The 21,221-nt window shown below is 38.0% G+C and overlaps 1 protein-coding gene across 5 annotated transcripts in view; it reads right to left on the reverse strand.

Moving 5' to 3' along the window:
- The window catches only part of mrtfbb (myocardin related transcription factor Bb), a 34,641-nt gene that overhangs the window by 11,131 nt on the left and 2,289 nt on the right, over nucleotides 1-21,221 (reverse strand). Inside the window, exons 2-7 of one of the 5 annotated variants that reach the window (XM_082189111.1) lie at nucleotides 15,795-15,860; nucleotides 10,142-10,379; nucleotides 2,217-2,282; nucleotides 1,309-1,364; nucleotides 779-854; nucleotides 488-628 (exon numbers count right to left, since the gene is read on the reverse strand). In XM_082189111.1, coding sequence (XP_082045237.1) covers nucleotides 488-628; nucleotides 779-854; nucleotides 1,309-1,364; nucleotides 2,217-2,282; nucleotides 10,142-10,295 — 493 coding nt within the window. In that variant the 5' untranslated portion in view covers nucleotides 10,296-10,379; nucleotides 15,795-15,860. Of the gene's footprint in view, nucleotides 1-487; nucleotides 629-778; nucleotides 855-1,308; nucleotides 1,365-2,216; nucleotides 2,283-4,308; nucleotides 4,406-5,980; nucleotides 6,003-6,118; nucleotides 8,133-10,141; nucleotides 10,380-15,794; nucleotides 16,207-21,221 lie in introns of those variants that run through there. The other 4 variants (XM_082189112.1, XM_082189113.1, XM_082189114.1 and 1 more) reach the window with 4 other exon arrangements.

Here is a 21,221-nt window from a genome sequence, read left to right on the forward strand (position 1 = left end):
GTAACATATGTAACAATGACGCTGTAAAAAAGTGTTACCAAATAAGCTAATTCCCTGCACAAAATATAATAGCATTGTTATATAACAATATAATATGTAACAATAAAGTTTACAGTGGCTTCATAAATTAATTAAAACGTAAAAAAGCAAAACAAACCTATTACACATTTTCGTTCATAATTTTCTGGAAGTAGAGTTTAAAAACCTTGCTGTATTTTTCTGTAGTTAATAAAGAGAAGGTACACTTAATTCCGACAAAATTGACTTGAACGCACTTGATGTCGTAAACACGACTTCCCACCTTGTAAATACGAACTTCCCAAGAGGACATGAACACACCTTTATAATGCAGTTAGAGCGGGAATCAAAGCTTTGCCGGGACAGCAATGCACGGAGAAGAGCAATTACACAGATGAAGAGGCACTTTTGGGTTTTCAACCACAAAAAAATTATGAAGCATGTAAATACATTATTTTATTGTTTTTACCAATGTCAACGGGAAGGATGTTCTTCACCACCAGTTCCATTGGTCCCGGCCGCTGTGCAATCTTCTCATTGAGGTCATCCGCTAGACGTGCCCTCTTCAGCTTCATCTGAGTGGCTTGCAAAGAAGGCTCTGCATGGGTTTCTGAAATACATAAACAGCTTCAGAATATACTAAAGCTACATCACAAATGAAGTATCCAGGAAGTGAAACAAAAGTGCTTCAAAAAGTTTAACTTTTGACACTGAAAATGCTCTTGAGAGCGAAATCACTTATGTTTGGTCAGGTGCTTACCTTGTAAAATGTGCATGCGGACAAGTTCAGAACGTTCAGGTCTGCTACGGATTTTATGTTTCAGGAAATTCTCAGTCTGTATTTGAAGAAAATGCAATGAATATGAAGTTAGTAAATTATTCATAAAAAACTGGAGAACATACATCTCAGCATGTTACTGTTCTCATAGTAAACAAGTAGCTGACAAATGTTTAAATATAGAAAAAAGGGTGGCAGATGGCCAAAGTTAAATTAAATTATGTAATTAATTTTCATAATATATTATGTACACAAAATTGTTGAATTTAATTGTTCAAAATGTCTGAATGTCATTGCATTATATAACAAAATATAAAACCAAGCGGCATCTGCAAACTGTAAATGTAATATTCATATTTTTTTAAGTGTGGCTTAACTGTCCAAAGACTTGAGGCCAGTTTTTCACTATAGCACTCAATTATGGAAAATATGATATTCTTGTGATTTTAAAATGAACCTATTATTAAACCTGTGTAAAGGTGTAAGAATATTTCCGAGCAGTGAAGTCTTACCCTTGCCCTCTCCAAACTTCTGACCTGCTCATGAAAAACTGCAGGTGTCTTCAGCGCTGCAAGGAAAAAAATCTTCATTTAAAAACAAGACAAGTGACATGACATCATTTAATATCTTATTATATAGTACTTATATGGAAGCTTGTTTCTGCAATAGACTCCGATTTGCGGATTTACATCTCAAAATTCAGACATTATGACTCACAACTGTCACTAACCAAACTAGGCCTCTGAAACTGTCTGCTGCACTAACAACAACCCTTTTCAGTAAAGGTATAATTCCTGACATGAATATGATTGAAGAATGCATGAATTGGTCTTTGTGGGAGAATCTGAGCCATTAACCATTGACTATAAAGCCCGGGAGGTAACCACAGATCTTGCTGAGCAAAAGTGCAGGCCCAGCCGCTGACTCACTCTTGTTACTCTTGGACCTTGGACCATGACGTTAGGGGCCCTATACAGACGGCAAGCACTGAGACAACAGGACAGCTCCCGCTGTTCCAGACAGACATCAGTCACACCATTGTTCTATCTCTGCTTCCTTATCAGTTTGTATCCTCAACAGACGCTTTCTTTAATTAGAACTGCTCTCCTTACCGACACGCATAACTTACTCCATCCTCCTGCCACCAAATGAGTTATCCACAAACAAACTGTGGCTGGAGGTGAATGTGTTTCACTTTATGAAGAATAAGTACAGTATGTGTGCAAAGCTTAGATAATAATGTGTGTGGCACTTTGTCAATGACGCTGGATTAAGAGTTAAAATAGCAAGGAATTAGAACATTTGTCTAACAAATAGATTTGGTCTCAACGGAGTACTTCATGAAAGTCTAGGCTTAATTTGTCTAAACATTAATGGCTGACATTTAAGTGTTATTTTTCCATGAAGCATGCAGACTCACGTGGCATGATGCCCTGGTCTGCGAGCTGCTCGCGTGTGCGCCTCTGCTGTAGTCTTAACTGTAGCACTGTGGAGGAAGCAGAAACAGAACTCAGTGAAAAAAACTGACTTTAGTGAGCTTGTACTTATAATACTCTCGGAAATGCACTAGACACAGTCCAAAACAGGTCTTGACCTAAGCAAGCATGACACAAAAGCACTCATTGTCAGATTCTTCATACAGTGTTCAGCAATTTTTAAGAAACAATGCCTTTTGTGCCTAAACATTTTTTATTTATTTATTATTATTTAATATGAAACATGGTTGTTATAGATAAATAAAACTAAAACTTTAGGAATTTGAAATAAAATTTCAATTTAAGAAATACAAATTTAAATAAAAAAAAACATTTAATTTCAGATAGTTTCTGAAATAAAATACGTTTTTTTTTGGAACATTTCCCATTTTCAGTCAGTTTAACTTAATGTACTAAAAAAACTAAAGCTGAAAAAAAAAACTATATAAAAATATTAAAAAACAAATGAATAAAAATCACAACAAAATGACCGAAAACTAAAATAAAAACTAAATATTATCAAAATATTAATAAACATTATAATAGTATTTCAAAATAACATCCTCAATATGTGTTATTGATATAAACACTTGTTATTTATCTTTAAAGGTTATTTAATATCAAAGCATTGCATTACTTTAGTATTAATTCAAGTATATTTGGAAATCATAATTTGATTATAGTTAATAGTGGTAGTATTGCTCAGTTTTAGTCTTTTATTATTTTTGTTACTATATTATGATTTATTACAAACAATAATCTGTGACATTTTCCCTTTCATCCGAAATGTTTTGGGGTTGAAGTTCAACCAAAGAGTCGTACTTAATTAAATATAATAAAAGTTTCAAGCTGTACAAAATCTCAACAGTACTGACCTCAAAAGCAAACAACAGAATGCCGTTTATAAGAGAGATCAACAACAGAACAGCGTCCAAAGCACAAAATAATAAACAGTGCAATGTTCCTATCAACTTCTCAAGGTGATGTCAGCTTAAGACTTGGCTTTGGATTTGCTGCCCATAAAAAGCGAGATGCAAGGTGTTATGCTTTGTATGAGGAAGCACTGATGCACATTGAGATAACAACCAAGAACATCAAAAAGACAGTGAATGCCTGAATGAAAGGGTGAAATGCAGGGCGTTATGCACAGCCTACTACACCCTGAATGCTATTTCACCATCCCACAAGACAGCTCGGTTTATACATTTCGAAAAACACACAAGCGTGGACATGTTGGATCAAGAGAATAACACCACTCCTCTGCAAAAAACATTTGAAGAGAAGGGTGGCAGTTGATAGTGACAAATGGGATGGCGGAAGGCGGAAAATGCCCAACAGACCCCTGCATCCACCCATCGCCAGCACTGGGAGCACAGAGCCAATCTGATTGGCTGCAGAAAGAGGCCTAGCACACCCAGTTATGCTTAAGTCCCGGGAGAGCGACCACTCTGTCTGACTCACCCCTGCTAAAATAAACCCAGCCGTTGTGAGAACAAGGCCTGGGAAACTGAAGATTTTGGAAATGGCATGGGGGGAGTACATAAAACACATAATTCTGCATCAAACACTCTTAAAAATAAAGGTTCCAAAAACAGGGTTTTTGCATCAATGCCGTAGATTCAGAACCATTTGTGTCCCATTGAAAAGCCTTTCAGTGAGCAGTTCTGAATAGAACCTTTTTTTCTTAGTTTGAAGAACTTTTAAATTATCTAAAGAACCATTCGTGCATTTGAAAAGTTCCATGGATTTGAAAGGTTCTTAATGGAACCATGTATGCCAAGAACAAAGAGTGGACAAAAGGAGGGGACCAAGTGCCCCTCCTAAAAACCCCCTAAAAGCTTGGAACACTCTGTCCCGAACCATGTTTTCCATTATTTATGTGCGCCAGGAACTCCTGTGGGTTTCAATATTAAAGTGGTTATGCATTACAAATCAAGATCCATGCCACCACCAAGCGGCTTTTTCAAAACAATATGGCGGATGAAGCTTAGTAATATCGTAATCATTTTCACATCAGTATGACGGTACATGACATGCCTGCAGTCATCCCAGTGTTTGTTGAGCTGATGTCATTCCTCATGTTCTCTGCTGAACCCTCACTGACCTTTATGTGGCTCCAGGCTTCACTCTCAATCTGTACAATAAACAAAAGGCAGCTTAGATGCCTGTAAATCTCACTCCCCTAAAACCCAGTCCTCAAGATTCAATCTAAATCCAAATTTAAAGCCTAAAGTTGGGGTCACATTTACCATTGTTTGTTGAATTTTAGCAGACGAAATCAGGTCATTTCAATAAGAATCCACACGATCAGGAATTTTGCCTGACGGTGAAAGATTTTCCCACGCTATGTTTAAAGGCCCTCATATCCTTCGAGTGAAAACAAAAAACGAACTGGTGTGACGACATTTCAAACAAAATCAGGCCCAAACCAAGTATGTTTCCATTTTGTTTTCAGAGTTAAATTGCTTGAACAGCTAGAAATGTTCTCCGGTTCATTTCTTCTGTTCAGTCCATCAAGGTCAGACTTGAGTAAGGACATGAACACACTGGTGAGCAGCTTTATAGTAGAAACCGAAGTTGTAATTCTAACTGAAAGCGACACTGACACAATTTTTTCATGTTTAATACTGTAAAATTGCTTGCCTGTTGTATAACATGCTATATAAATAAATGTGGCTTGACTGGAGAGCTGAATTGCAGAGCTGGTGCAAACAAATCTAGATCACTAAGATCAGATGCTTTCTAAAGTGCTGTTTTCTCACCACTGTAATTTTTGTTGCGTGCTTATATTGTTATTGAGAGGAAAGCATAATTACATATTTATCTAAAGCACAAACTTCTTTTTACCCCTAAGCGAAGAACTAAAAAGAACCTTAGTGTGAGTATATTATCAGGGTCTTAAAACTGAAATCTGTGCGAGTTGTGCTTCATAAATTTCCACAACACTGACAATAGTCAATGGACCTTTTTTGCTAGCAAAACTTTGCTAACATGACCGCACCTTAACATAACCAGACGCTACCATCGTAAATTAAATGAACGGGCTGTGTTATGGCTAACGAGCCCGTTAATGTTGACTAAACTGAAGTTGTTTAAGAAACACTCTGACATTGACCTGGGCTGTGTTGACATTACTGTTAGAAAGAATATTTCAGCTGCTCGACAGATGACTGTATCTTCATGCGTGCTTGCAGAGCTCTGGAGGACAGCAGAGACTGCATGTTGGCTCAGGTTTGAGATCTGATAAATGAATATACCATTTGGTTTACGGTTCATCGATGGGCACCATTCCCAACAACCGATAACTCACTTGAAACTCTCACAACTGAAGCCATATATTAATAACAGTGAAGGCTGCAAAGATATCCTCATGCACATGAAAGTCTTATTGTTAAAAAACCTGTAAAGAGGTGTTACTCCCATAAGGCACTAAAAGCAGATACATTTTCTGAAGAGGAACGATAAGCCAGCTAAATGATTAACTGAATGGTGAGGTAATGTTTGGGTTCGAGTTTGAATGAAAACCTGTTAATACAAAAATATAATACAACCAACATCAGACAGCCTAAAAAACAACAACATCATGTCACATCACAACAACAACAACTCATCATTACTCTCATGTTCAACCTAACAATAAAACTTTGGTCAATTATTTGTACAATAACATTTGTATCCAATTCAGAACATGTGTTTCGGTAATAATTACCAGCTGCCGTGTGCTAAACTCTGGTTTCCCAGTGTCCTTCACTCATGTTTAGCATCAACTTTCCCCATTTTAATTCATGCTCTCATTAATCCACGTTGGAATTTTTTCATTTTTTTTATTCTGAATATTTGCATTTACCCCTGCAGACATTCAAGGTCTCCACTTCAAGGCAGGCCATGGAGCTGAGAGATGGATCGGACAGTTTCCGTGTCTGGAGTCCCATGGATTGCTGTGGGAAATGAGGAGCGAGGCAAAATGGCGAGATCTGGCAAGAAATTCCCCAGCGTAATGTTTGATTCCAGACCGTTCCGACAAGTTCCTTCACCGGCTCTGTCTCTAGACTGCCTGAGTGAGTTTTTGTGGGTGTGTAGTTCTCAGCGAGTGTGGTTCAGCTCCAGGCTCCGTCAGTGACTGAGAGGAGAGGCGGGACTAAAGAGCTGTAGCTGTTAACCCTCAACAGCACTGATCACAGGGTAAACAATAGTTCAAATGCAAACTTAGACAATAAAGACAATAAAGAGGAACTTACTGCAAAAATTATCATGCAAAACCACAACTTCCCCTACTTATTTTATGCTACTTCAGTTTTAGCAGTGAGAAAATAAAATGTGTACCTTTTTTTCCTTTGAAAACATGTTGTCACGGAACAAAAATGGCAAAAACAATCAAGCAGCACCCCAGGGATGTCTCTGTTTCTTTTTGTCACTTCGTGTCGACATGTTTACAGAAGAGATTCAACATTTGACTGTTTCTCATTTGTATTTCAGCAATCCGCCATTCTAACGAAGCACTATTGTGTCTCAAGGGGTTTCCCAGAAAAAATTCCATTAAATTTCTTATCTACATCGAGGGATGTTTCTTTCATAGCTGCTGGAGATTAATATTGCAGAGAGGGAAAGAAAATATTTAAACAAAGCCTATCTGAATCAGCCAAAGTGATTAAACACAATGGAAAATAGGAACGTCCCGGGGGAAGCCAATAGGGAGCGTTGTCCCGGGCCCACTAAGGTGCTGTATGGTTTAGTCTACTCATTGGGTCCGGTGGAGAGGGAACCCACTAGGGATGTGCAAAACTAGTTCCCTTAATGGTCTTAAAAAAGCCTTAAATAATAAAGCTGGTTTTGAGGTGACCTAACCCAGATCAGACATTCCTTAGAGATATTTACATCGGATGCATTCTTACTTAAAAAAACAGCTAATTGAAGAGAAACAACACTTGTCTTGAGATGCATTTTTAAAAGTTGGATAATTCTTTTAAACTGCCATCTGAAAAACACAAACCGATGTTTGCCGATGTTAGTCTACATTCAGAGTTGAGATTTTTACAGAAAATTGCATAGTGTTTGATGGGCACAAATGATGATTTTTTGACTAGTCTGAAAGTCTGTTGAATGACATCGTGACACTAACTCTAAGGTCTACCTATAAATATTGTATATTTTATATGTGTGTGTGAACTCATTGGACAATTGGATCCAACCGAAGATTAGTGTGAAAAGTACATTTTTAATGTTAAAGACTCATATGTTAATGTTATTATAATGTGTAGGTCATACGATAGCTTGTGGGAACATTGACATAAGTGTCAGTAGGGGAATTTGTGAACAGTGGTGACGCTTAGTTTTTAGAAGGGTGGGTTGAAAAGAGGAAGGATGGGTACGGTCTGTCCTCCAGCCTGAGCAGGAACAGATCTTGTTGATTTAGTTCAGTGTAACAAACTCTCTATGAGCTCATAATATCTTAAGGCGGCAGTGAGCAGGAATCAATTATGAGAAAAAACAAGAGTGTTCCTTTAAAAAGTATTTATTGCTGCAGTTCTTCTGATAAAGGAAATTCACTGAAACTCATAACTTAGTATCTCCAAGCTGATAAAAAGCAGAAATGATGCCTTGTATTAGGATTTATTGTGAGTCTGTTTTAAGTTTATCATTTTGTGCTGAATGTTATGAGGTGGTCTGTTGCACATTATGTTCTCATTAAGTATATTAATCAACCACATGCACTGAGGGTGGATCGCCCCCATATTCAGAACTGTGGTCGATTTTTGTGTTTTTTTTTCCTGACACGCATATGCATCCTGTCTTGAAGATTTGCTTACATCTTTGCATTGTGCATCTAGTTTCTATCTAGTGATGCGCTGAAGTAAAACATCTTAGTCGTAACCAAAACCAAAAATTCAGGATACACAAGACAATATATACAATTAAATATATATATATATATATATATATATAACCAAATACAATAAAGAAGTAAACATGACCGAATTTGAAGTTTCATTCTGCTGTCAAAAGATGGTCACAAATCACTAGATTAAACAGTTATTTTAATCTACTGACAGCCATAGTTCAGTTTTATTTTCAGTTTTATAGATCTAAAAGTGCTCAGATGACCAGCACAAAAAAAAAAAAAAATATTTTCCAAGAAATATGTCTCTACATGAAAATATATAGCTGACTTTTTTGGAAAATATCATCATTTTAGGAAAATATCATAATCAAAAGTTTGAGATCTAATTATTTTAAATAATAATAATATAAAAAATCCAAGAGATTCTTGGCATGAGAACTTTCAGGCAAAACAAGGAAATGGAAACACTAACTGAATTTGCAACAGTGTTTGCATTTCGGCAAAATATTGCTAAATATTTTGCAAGTAGCAAGAATTCCAAGGTCATGTTGAAGTGTCTGGGTGAATCACAGTTTCAAGTCTATTTCAGTGCAAAAGGTCTGAGAAAACTGTGGATTTACACAGAATGTAATGAAGAAAGTCACCATGTAGTGGGATCAGAAATACACACATGCCTGGTGGGGTCTCTGTTTTTCTTCCCTTAGCTCACATTAACAAGCAGGACACACTGGCATTCTCAAGGGCAAGGATGTCCCTAGGGAGTGGGACATGAACTCTTTCTGTGGTCGGACAGAGTCAAGTTCAACAAGGTTCACTGCCTGCCTGCCCATTGGATCAGCCTTAGTGCCTTCTTATTAGGGTTCATATACCAGTAAAACATTTCTAGAATGAAACTTTGGCCAGGATTGTGAGAGCCAGACAGAAGGACAATACGATTAGAGTGACCAGCAGTGACCAGATTTTTTTTTAGTACTGCCAAGTTTAAGGGACAGTTGACTCAAAAAAGAAAAAGCTGTCATCATTTCCTAACCAAAACCCATATAACTTTCTTTCTTACTTGAAGCACAAAAAGAGATATTTTGAAAATATTCTGGTCGCTGTTTTCCATGCAATAATAATTAAGACAGGATTGGATCAGTCTGATTTAGAAACAAATCATTTAGTTTAGTGAACTGAGTCACTGAAAAGATTTGACTCAACAAAATTTGAGTACTTAAAACTCTTTATGGTGTTCAGGGTGTTGAATTAAACCAGTCTTAGTTAAGTTCTTCAACAACAAGCCACCTCTTGATATTTCGGCAGAACAAATTTTACATACTGCTAGTCTAGCTTAATTTTTTTGCGTCCACACTGCTGACATGTTTGCCTGCTGTAGCTTATCCACATTGTGTGCACGAAATAGATGACGACACAGTGAAACGGTCTTCGGAAGTGCTACTTAAATGTGATCTTTTCAGCCTTACAAAACTATTGCAGTAAATCTTTTCAAAATTTTTCAGCTGCCGAAATTTCGGTGCATCAGAACATCCAATCAGCCAAAATATAAAAGTAATTATTTGCTTGTCATCATAGTCCGGAATTATACTTAACCTTTTGTTTTTCCACAGAAGAAAGTCATACAGCTTTGGAACATAATATCCATTTTTGAATGATCAACTGTTCCTTTGAATTACAGCCAAACAAAAACCACAACATGACTGCAGGCCTAAGAACCTTCCATATCGGAGACTTTCGGCAATCATATTTGACACCAAAATCTATCACATTAGTTTACCAGTCGTCCACCCAAACATGAGCCAAGAACACTTTGGAAAAGAGTTAAAGGGAGCACTTAAGACATGATTACATGTTGGCATTCACATACAATTCCTGTGTAATTCCCCATGTCTTACCGCAAACAAATTTCTCAACCTTCTGGCAGGCCTTATTTTCTCAGTGTCAAATCGGGGCGGTAGTTTAATGGATGAGGAGGAAATCGGAGCTTGGGAGCAGAGTTATGGCCTAAGGGCCTGACCAAATGAGCTTACTCACCGTTCTTGCGCTCTTTGATGGGTGGAAGGCTCTGAGTGTACTGGAGAGACAGTTCTCCCAGGTCATGGGTCACCGCTTCGCTCCGTGGGCTCGGCACCAGAACCCCCATCATGCCTGAGTCGCCCTCCACTCCCAGACTCTCATGGGGCTCCATATCTCTTTGGGGGAAGAGGCAAGGGTCTCTCCCTGGAAACTACCACAGCGGTATAGACGACTGGCGGGAATCTTGGACTGCAGCCTGCCAGAAAAACAAAAGTGTTTTGCAGCCCTTGTAAACATTAGAAAGCCCTAATGGAGCTTAAAGTTGTTGTTGTTGGGGTGTGGTGGCAAAACTAATTTACTTGTATGTGATTGATTGTTAATACACTTTAACTGAGCCAGAAATGTAGCTCAAAAGTTAGAGTATCCATTTATGTCACATTGCTTAGATCCAGAATGGATTTTGTTGTAAACTGGTGATGGTAAACTTAATAAACACTCTTATTTCACAGAGCTTCTTTTAAATAGCTTGAGCAAAATCTGCCTAACCTTGGACTGTCCACTACCATGTATTTAATCAAATAAGTTTGATTGTCCTCCCAGTTAACCTTTAAAACAAGCTCTTAAATCCTTATAGCTGATGTTAAAAAGTGCAAGTTGCATAAGTCTTGATGTGGCTCCAATCCGAGACAAGTTATACGGGAGTATATGCAGGCAGCACATCTGGCCCAGCTGTTTAATGTGTTATTCTTACAGATGCTTTACATCTTGGAACATAGAAAGGCCACTTTAGACAAAGATGTATGTAATATCTGCTTGGTGTAATTTTGCAATGTACCGCACTGGAAAATATATGTTACCACATTTCACACTTCAGACGTGGAGATTTACAAAGAAAGACTATAGGGCTCCATAAAGTACAAGACACGCAAGATTCCAAAACATGTCACATTGCAAATTTATGATCAACATATCAGGAATATCTGTATATATGTAGTTATGCAAAGAGGGATAGAGACTAGTGATGCATACTAGTCACTTACCCTAGTTACATGCTGATAACTAAAAATGTATATTGACTTGCACTGTGGCTTACTGTTTGCAATTTCACAGTCAATTTTTTTTTTTTTTTAACTACTGTACAAAAACATTGCTTTACAGAAACTTAATTGGCTCTAGTTCTTTTTACTGGGACACTGAACAGATATTTCTTAAGCACATTGTTTCAAAAAATCCCCAATCAACAATACAAATAGTTACAGCTGTCCAGCTAACACACTGACACCATTTGGTGAAAAATAATTATGAATGGTTCAGAAAAGTGACAATAAAATAAAAGTTAATTCTGAGTAAAGCTAAATCATCATTTTGGTTCCACATGCCACTTGGCTTGACATTTTAGGTACAATAAAAAAGTCATACATTTTAGGTAAATATTTTTGAATGTTTGAGCATAATGTCAAATGATTTGAAGGGGTAATGGCATGAAAAATCAAATCTGCCTTGATCTTTTGACATATAAGAGGCCTTTTTTTTTTAATCAGTTAACATCCTGCAAGTTTCATGGTTTAAAAACATCCTCCTCATTGTAAACAAAGCATTTATTGTACCAAGCTCGTTTGTATATTGTGGGATTTGTGACATCACACGGGCAAAAACATATGCATATGCATTGACTGTCTCCAGAGCAAGATATTGACAAATAGTATATTTGGCTACACTGGATGTGAGCGGCGTCGTGTTGCGTCAAATCAAATTGAATTCACACTGAATACAGTATACAGATGCGTGTTCAGTTTCTGACACTCCACGCACTTGAGTGTTTCGACAACAGGCCAAATGGAAGAGTGAATAGAACCGTAAAGGAACGTTCAGTTTAAACAGCTCGTCTGTTTCTCTGTCAGAAGGATCCCAGCACTGAAAACAAGCAGATGGTTTATTATACGTAATATGCTATCAGTTTCTGATGCAGAAAAGTTAGTTCATGCATTCATGACCTCGAGACTGGATTACTGTAATGCTTTATTAGCTGGTTGTCCTGCATCCTCAATAAACAAGCTACAGTTAGTCCAAAATGCCGCCGCTAGAGTTCTTACGAGATCAAGAAAATATGATCATATAACACCGATTTTATCATCACTGCATTGGTTACCTATAAAGTTCCGTATTAATTATAAGATATTGCTACTGACTTATAAAGCCCTAAACGGCTTAGCTCCAGTCTATTTAACGGATCTTCTATCACCCTATAATCCATCGCGCTCTTTAAGATCACTAAATTCAAGGCTTTTGGTCATACCTAGGATATCCAGAACCACCAAAGGAGGGAGAGCATTTTCACATTTGGCTCCAAAACTCTGGAATAGTCTTCCTGATACTGTTCGTTTCTCAGACTCGCTCTCCCAGTTTAAAACTAGATTAAAGTCGCATCTCTTCAGCCAGGCATTCATATAATCCTACAGTTCAAACTACAATCCGGCCTCTAGCTCATAAATGCCAGAGGAGAACTGGCCCCCGACTGAGCCTGGGTTCTCCCAAGGTTTTTTTTCTCCATTAGGTCACCTGATGGAGTTTTAGGACACCATTAGGTCACTTGATGGAGTTTTTCGGTTCCTTGCCACTGTTGCCTTTGGCTTGCTCAGTTGGGGATATTTTGGGGATATTTAATTTAATTTTATCAATCAATAAATTCCTCTTGAAAAAAACTTTGTTGTATTATTTTAATTTAATACTGTGAAGCTGCTTTGATACAATCTGTATTGTGAAAAGCGCTATACAAATAAACTTGACTTGACTTGACTTTATTCTAATGGCGTCCTGGATCTCGTCAGAGGATAATGTTTGTTCGGAGCATTTTGTTTTATAAACGAGGCACAGTGTAATGAAGAATTCACAAAGAAACTTTTGTTGAAAGATGAAGCAGCCAACTGTATTGGATCTGACAGCTGCATCACAAACTGTAAGTAAATGCTTTCATAATCCTTTGTCTGTAAATTATGGTTTTATGTGGATAATGTTTTCAAAACACAATGTTAGCCAATCATAACAGAGGGCGTTTACTGACCAGCCGTAAAGGAGCTGCCCCAATGGGACATTTCAGACAAAGGGTCAAAATGAGGGTTAAAAATAATTGTTTCAACCCATTCTGATCCTGTCTGAAACGACCCATTTATATTTATATTAACTATGTAAACAGGATTAAGATTAAAGGAACATTGAAAATTAATGAAAAAGTTTACCAAAAGATCTACACTTCGTCTACATTCAGAATAGCAAAAAAAATTTAAATAATAATAATAATAATAATATACATATGTTCTGAAGAACACGTCTATTAATAGAATTAGTTATTTTAAATATGTACATTCAAAATGTATTGTGCATGATGTCTGCTCTGAAACAGAAGCTGGTTCTCTTTCTAGAAGGGTAAACAGACTACAGAGGCAGCTTTAGAGTTGACAGACTGACCAATGGGATGAAGAGCAATAGGTATCAACCTATACAAATGCTCCTGTCAAAGACAAATCCTGCTCTTGGATGATCCATTGCTCCATGCCAAGCTGAAGACAAAGTGGAGTTTGGCAAAACCGCAGCATCTGCTTATTCTACCCTGAGTCTGTGTCTGGAGAACTTCACAAAAAAAATTTTGTTTGGATTGGATTTTTTTGAAGGATTGCCTGTGAGCAATTGATGACAAATAAAAAAAATATTAAAAATCAAGCTTTTAAATCAACCACATGAGAGAGGGCTCACATGGTTGCTTTGTTGTGAGAGAGGAATCTTGCTTAACTGATGTCCCAAAAAAACACCCACCGCCTTCTCATGGTGGTGCTCTTTTCTCTGGAGGTTTCAGTTCAGCAGGGCTGATGGTGAGAACAAGCAAAGGCGCATCCCTACGGGTACATGCTTTTGTTCTAAAGCCATGCGTGTCACAACTGTCACAAATAGGGAATATAGGCTGACATTGACTTGGCACAAGTGTTCAAAACATTCTCCGCCCACTGTACAGTTATCTAGAACAGTCTTTCTAGAATATTCTTAATACATCAAATAAAAATCTTATGACGCAAGAATGATATCAATTAAAATCTTGTCATTTAATTGCCAATTAAAATCTTGTCATTTAATTGCCAATTAAAATCTTGTCATTGTTAATACTTTTGTTTAGTAGGCCTACCCTACCATAAAACCTTGTTTTTATAGTTTTTATTCATAAGCAGATGGCACTGTAGTTCTCATATGTTACAATGATGAGACAGCTCTGCTTTTAAAACAGTTACATTTCTGGATGGATGGATGAACAGATGGAGGAATGGATGAAGGGATTGACAGACTGAGGGATGGATGGATGAATAGATGGAGGGATGAACTCAGGGGCAGACGGAGGGATGGATGCCTTGAATGGAGGGATGTATGGAAGGAGGGATGGATAGAGGGACGGACTGAGGGATGAATGGATGGACAGAAGGATGGATGGATGGATGGAAGGAAAGGTTGTATGGAGGAATGGACGGAGGGATGGATGGATGAATGGAAGGACGGATGAATTTGGATGGAGGGATGGATGGATGAATGGATGGATGCCTTGAAAGGAGGGATGGATGAATGGACAGAAGGATGGATGGATGAATGAATGGATGGTCTCAGGGACAGATGGAGGGATGGATGGATGGAGGGACGGAATGAGAAATGGATGGATGGATAGATGGACGGACGGATGGAGGGATGGATGGATGGAAGGAAAGGTTGTATGGAGGAATGGACGAAGGGATGGATGGATGAATGGAAGGACGGATGAATTTGGATGGAGGGATGGATGGATGAATGGATGGATGCCTTGAAAGGAGGGATGGATGAATGGACAGAAGGATGGATGGATGAATGAATGGATGGTCTCAGGGACAGATGGAGGGATGGATGGATGGAGGGACGGAATGAGAAATGGATGGATGGATAGATGGACGGACGGATGGAGGGATGGATGGATGGATGGAGTACAAAGCCTTATGCAACAATCATGCAATGATAAAATAATAAAAATCCCAAATTAATTAACAATTGTATTTCAGTCATGACAACTCTCTGAGAGAATACATTTCAACCGGCATTTATTAGCATGGGGCATAAAACATATACATAGGCTTGATTTTGGCGGACGAGATCTGCTACACTGCTGCTGAGCAGATACAATATTTGTTCAGCTTAGTAAAAATAACAAACAAAGGAAAGGCTGCTGCAAGAAATGGTGGAACCCCCGTAGCGGATCTCTACAGGTGGAGCTGGGGAGGAGGAGGAAGGCTAGGGTAAGATGTATATGGCTATGTGGATTTGGAAGTACTTCTGATTGGCTGGTGTGGTATCACGGCATTGAAATAACCAATCGGCGTTCATTAGAGTTTCATGCCTGACCTATTTTTTTTTAATCCCATCTGCCAGTTCAAATTATTAAAAACTTTTTGAATTAAAATCACAATGATAAATATAAAAATAAATCACTGTGAATATGTGCATTGGTAATTTTACTTCCCTTAAAATAATACCTGTCATCAAAATGGACAACGGAAAAAAAACATTACACAAAGTAACAAACTGTTTTACAATTACTTGCTCATATACAATGACAACTTTACCACAGTAACTTTAATTCTAATCTCTCTGAGAAAAGTAGATTTACCTGTCGAAGGAAAAGGACGCTTTGTGCTGCAGTGCCCCTGATGAAGATCCCTAGGTCATGGTGCCTCTGAAACACAAAGGAATATCCTGTCATTAAATGAAACAGAACTACAACAGGTTCAAACTTCGTAAACCTTTCCATTAGAAGTTTTCTGTAGGTGAAAGCAGAGCCGTTCTACATCGTTCGACTGCAAACCAGCATGTGAAGAAGAGGGCAAGGAAAGGGAAGGGTGGCTTGCATCTAATCAATGCAGTTGCTGTGGAAACGCTAATCTGCTTGTACACTGATTAATGGCTAAACAATAGGATGACAGATATTTATGGATGTGTGCCACAGCCACTCCACAGAAGAGGCCATGAAGAGATATGGAAAACAAGCTTATGAGAGCCTGTACTCCAGCCTCAAACACAACCTCCGCAAACAGAGCATTCATATTCTTTAAAGCACAAGACGACAAACATTCGGCTGTGTTGCTCTCTACAGCACATCTGAAGTTCTGTTTACATTTGATCTTTATCACACTATCAGAAGTGTCATGTCTGAATTTTAAATGCAGCATACTTTGTGGTGTCTTTGAATTTGCAATGTGAAATTTAAACTGTTGTTGTTGTTGTTGTTTCAAAAATCTTCAATTTCACTTGGTTTATTAAAAATGATAGGGATACACCAATATTATCCAAGACTGACTGGTCACTGGTGCCCCCTCATAATAATACGTCCATGACCCCCTCTGCAGAAATATTCACCAGCATCATCTTCAACATCCATTTCTATGATGAAATCATTACAGCTGTAATCCTAAATATGTGGACTTGATGACTATATGCTTGTTGAGTTCACAATTTCTATGGAAAGCAGGGAAAGCAGATTAAGTGACTCGGTGAGCACTGTGATCTTGTTATCTTGTGCAAATTAAAAACAACAGGCTGATGAATGTCTTAACTCTTCCAGACCTACAAGCCTTGATGACTTGACTAAGCCTTGGCTGGCTTTCCTGCCTGCTCACATTCCCTGCTTTCAATCTTTTTCAGCTGAGTTTAAAGACTTTCGGCTGTTTTCTCGCTAAGGATCAGCGGTAAGCCCCTCTCAGTGACATATTGAGAATCCATCTTAGTCCAGCACAATTTTGAAACCTCAAACAGAATTATGTTTTTAGTTTTGAAGTGGAAACTCGGGCCAAATGGGGACATCACTGTACCACTGTCGGCCAGTAAACTCAATGGCCGGTTCACTGCTGTGGCTTCTTTGTGTTCACTCCACCTAGAAAAGGAAGTCAAGATGTGCATGACTGAGAACTCAGTGTAAACAACTTGACTCTCCCTATGGAGGGAGATTGATCCTGTAGCTCCTGTAGATTCTGTAGCTCAAATAGTAGAGCATGGCATTAGCAATCCCAAGGTCATGGGTTCGATTCCCAGGCAGTGACTGCATTGATAAAAATGTAAAGCTTAAATGCAATGCAAGTTGCTTTGGATAAAAAATGCATAATGAAAATGTTAACGGTAACTGTTTACAATGAAGTCCCCGATAGACCATATGCGCCAGAGAAACAAGCGCGCAGCCATCTTTAAAATTTTGTGTTTGAACTTCCTTTTTTGCGGTAGCTCTTTATATTTATAAGGCATTCCTGTCGAAGAGTAGTGTAGAAGTGGATTTACTTATTGTAGAGTTAACAAAAGTTATCATAAGCATTGTAATGTTTGAAACTGAAGTCATAACAAATGAGAGAGACAGATGACAGAGAAGATTTTAAAACGAGCGGTTAATTCATAAATCCGTAAGATCTTATACCTTCATGCTGTGGAAATATAAACCGGAACGCTACATAAGGTCTATACTCACAGCAAAGTTCTTTTTTTTGTTGTTTTTTCGCTTATAGGGGTAAAAAGAAGTTTGAAATACGTGACTACCAGTTACTATTTATATTATTACTATTAGCGAACATTCCGACACCGTCCACACTGCTGAGAGCGACATTTAGATGAATATGTAAATACGTGCTCTGTGCTTTCATTTAAATGAAGGTGAGAAAACAGTAATTTCGGAAAAGCTAGCAATAGCAAGCTAGCTTTGAAAGCATGAGATCCCACCCTCCCCTTCAGAGCAAAACCACGCCCCCCCCTCCTCAAAACACATGGCACAGCAGAGTCTGCAAAGCATCACGACGGCGTTAAATGACCTCATGTCTCAAAGCACAAAAACATTACAATAATAATGGACGTAAACAACTTACAGAGCTCTTACTTGTACCACCTGACTGCTGGAGGTTAATTTAGGCATTGATAGTGTTGACCTAGGCACGCATAAATCCCAGTCTGAGGACGTGAACAGCTCCGGATATCTGTTAACATTAATGTACTGTAAACTAACAAGAGCAATCAGTAAACAATTTTTATTTGTATTAGTTAACATTAACAAAGGTTAATACATTCTGTAAAAAGTAGTGCTCATAGTTAGTTTACATTAACTAATGTTAACAAATTAGACATTATCGTAAAGTGTTAGCATGTTAATTAATACAATCACGCATTGCAATGGCCTTAATAAAACATTCACTTTGCAATTTGAGTTTGTTATGTTGAATGGAAAAAAAAATCCTAGGTGTGTTTATTCAATTCTGTTTATTTAAAATAGTTAACAGTTGTTCCGTACAGTCCAAACACCAAATCCAAGTGGCATTTGGCAGAACACATTATGGCCGTATTACCACATTACTACACAATGAGAACTTCTCCTCACACAAACACTGAATGACTCATCCACAGTAAACTGGAGGGGGTCAGCTGTGCTGCTAAATATAGCTGTGAGACCGGCCAAAATAAGCATCAGAAATAAAAAAGAAACCCCTCCAACGCTTTTCCATGTGTGCGCGAAGAACGCAGGCATCAGGAGTCAGCACAAAGAAAACACTGTGAGACCCGCTCGAGTGAGGAAAAGAAAAGAGAGGGGGAAAATTCCTTTACCGTTCCCAAAAATTATCCCACATTTTAACTTTCCCAGAAAGCCAGCTAATTCCCAAGAGGCTGTCCCTGAGCGCATTGCACATGGCCTTTACCCCTCCCACTTCCCCTCATGTCATTGGCCCAGCACAGGACTCCCCAGGGAGTCAGTAGAGAGGGATCGCTAAACCAGTAATCAAAATAGCCTGCTGTCAGCCAGTCGGCATATACTGATGTTTTACAGATTTAATTTAAAATCAATCCATAAAAAGATGCAGATTCACTTAAAAGTAACGCTAATAGATAATTGAATCCATTTCAGAAGCTGACTCTCTGGTTCGCACACGATCATACAATTACTTCTCAGAATCTACTTCCCATTTTTTGACAATATGATTCAACTCAATTAGAGAGAAGTGCAGTTATTATGAGTTTTAATAGGTTTTCGTGAAACTTGCATCACTACAAACATTCCACATCTTTTTCAGAACAACATATGTTTGTCAGTCTGACTCATAATAGTATCCTATTTTCATCAAGCAACAATGTGGCAAACAATGACATGAACTTGTTGATCATTTCGAACAATGGTCAGAGTGATGATATAAGCACTTTTCATAGTGCTCTTTTCGGGTAAACAAACATATCAACACCAGACATCAGTGCTAGTTCCTACTCAAAAACAAACAATGACAATGACAGCTAGGGCAATGACTAATAAAGAGCACCCAACATCAATACAATTTCAACAAAAGTTTAAATTCAGTTACTCTAAAATGTCATGTGGTGTATAAAAAGTAATACTTTCCTCATGTACAGAATACATTTGAATGTATGTCTTAAATGCTATTTTAAAAAATGTTTTAAAATATATTGTTAAAGGTAAAAATTACTTATACAAATATCATAAATATTACTTACTACATCAGTCTTTGGCAAGTCACACCTTGTCTTGCACTAATAAGGTCAAATCATCTGATATTTATAGAGACTTCTTGACCTTGACACACAGTCATGAGGGTACTTTTATGATATCATTTCCTATTTTATTATTTTCCCACCCTTGCATGTTTCTGCAAGTCGCACCACATGATTTTTTTTTTTTTATATATATTTATTTTTAACGAAACATGCTAACTGCTATTCTGTCCCATTCTGTAATATACTAATGGAGATACTTTAGAGAGAACAGATATATGAGGAAAACAGGCGCGACCCAACGAGTCATTTTGCGCAATATTATCACAGCGCATCCTACGCGAGTTCGTCGACCATTTGAGAGGCTTAACTTTTGGTTGGCAGCGCTGACTTAATAATTATGTTGAAGTCTTTTGATCTGAGGACACTTGAGCATGGATATGAATCTGGTTCATCAGCATCAAAGCCTGTGAGGTCACATCACATGACATCTCAGTGGAATGTTATTGTGTCATGTGAGCAGAGTAAGAAAAAAAAAAACAATTATCCCGATTCTCTTTTTTCCAGGCATTCGTTTGAAATACGAACTTACAAAAAGCCAGGAAGATGTTTAGCTTAACGGAACACTGATATCTACAAAAGCAATGATCTCATTCTTGTTTGTGAACTGTAACTTTCCAAACTACAGTTCAAATGCACGAAATAACATTTACCCGATGATAACAGGTAACGATAACAACGTTGAGGCCGCAAGCTTTAAGTCAAACAGGCGACGCAGCAGACTAAGAAAACAATGTCCAGACCACCAGGGACACACCATGCTTACAGTCACTATAAATACCAGGACCTCCAGCTTTCAAGTTCTGCTTGAGCACAGCTGTAGTCTAAAGGTCCTGTCTTAACTGTAGGAGTGTGGACATGGACCAGAGGATGGAAGAGAGTATCAAAACACGGGCCGTTGTTTAAGACAAAGTCAGAATTCCTTTAAATTGATTAAAAGACAGGGAACAGTCCTCACCATTCATCTTTTCAGCACATGCTGCTTGAGGAATGACGGATGTATGTGAAATATGCTGTGGTGAACTGACAACTGCGGTGGGTAAGATTCAGCCTGTCATCGATGAAGAATGCTTTATTTGTAAAGTCAACGTCCATAAACTATATTTAGGTGAGAAAAACTATTTTGGTTAGAGAATAATATAAAAGCATATGCTATTTCGAGAAAAATACGATTGAGATCATTGGGCTACTTGTAGTTCAGTTCTCTTAATACATTTAGTCAGCTGCTTCACCAAACCTAAAGATACAAAGCAAAACAAAAAACAGCTTTTATGATGAACTATATTTTGCGACAGAACTTACCGAACATCCAAAACTGTTTTGTGTGAGTACATATGATGGTATTTTTACAAGCTGAGAACTCACAAAAAGCCAAAACAGCACCAGAATTGCACACAAATAAAGATCTGCTGCAAGGAGACAGTGGTTCTGACACCTGTACCGAACTGTAGTATCTCATATGATGAGAAAAAACAGGTATGCTTGAGCATCCTGTGACATCATGTCCTGT

Source organism: Leuciscus leuciscus, assembly GCF_965113295.1.
Source record: "Leuciscus leuciscus genome assembly, chromosome: 1".
NCBI classification, from domain to species: domain Eukaryota; kingdom Metazoa; phylum Chordata; class Actinopteri; order Cypriniformes; family Leuciscidae; genus Leuciscus; species Leuciscus leuciscus.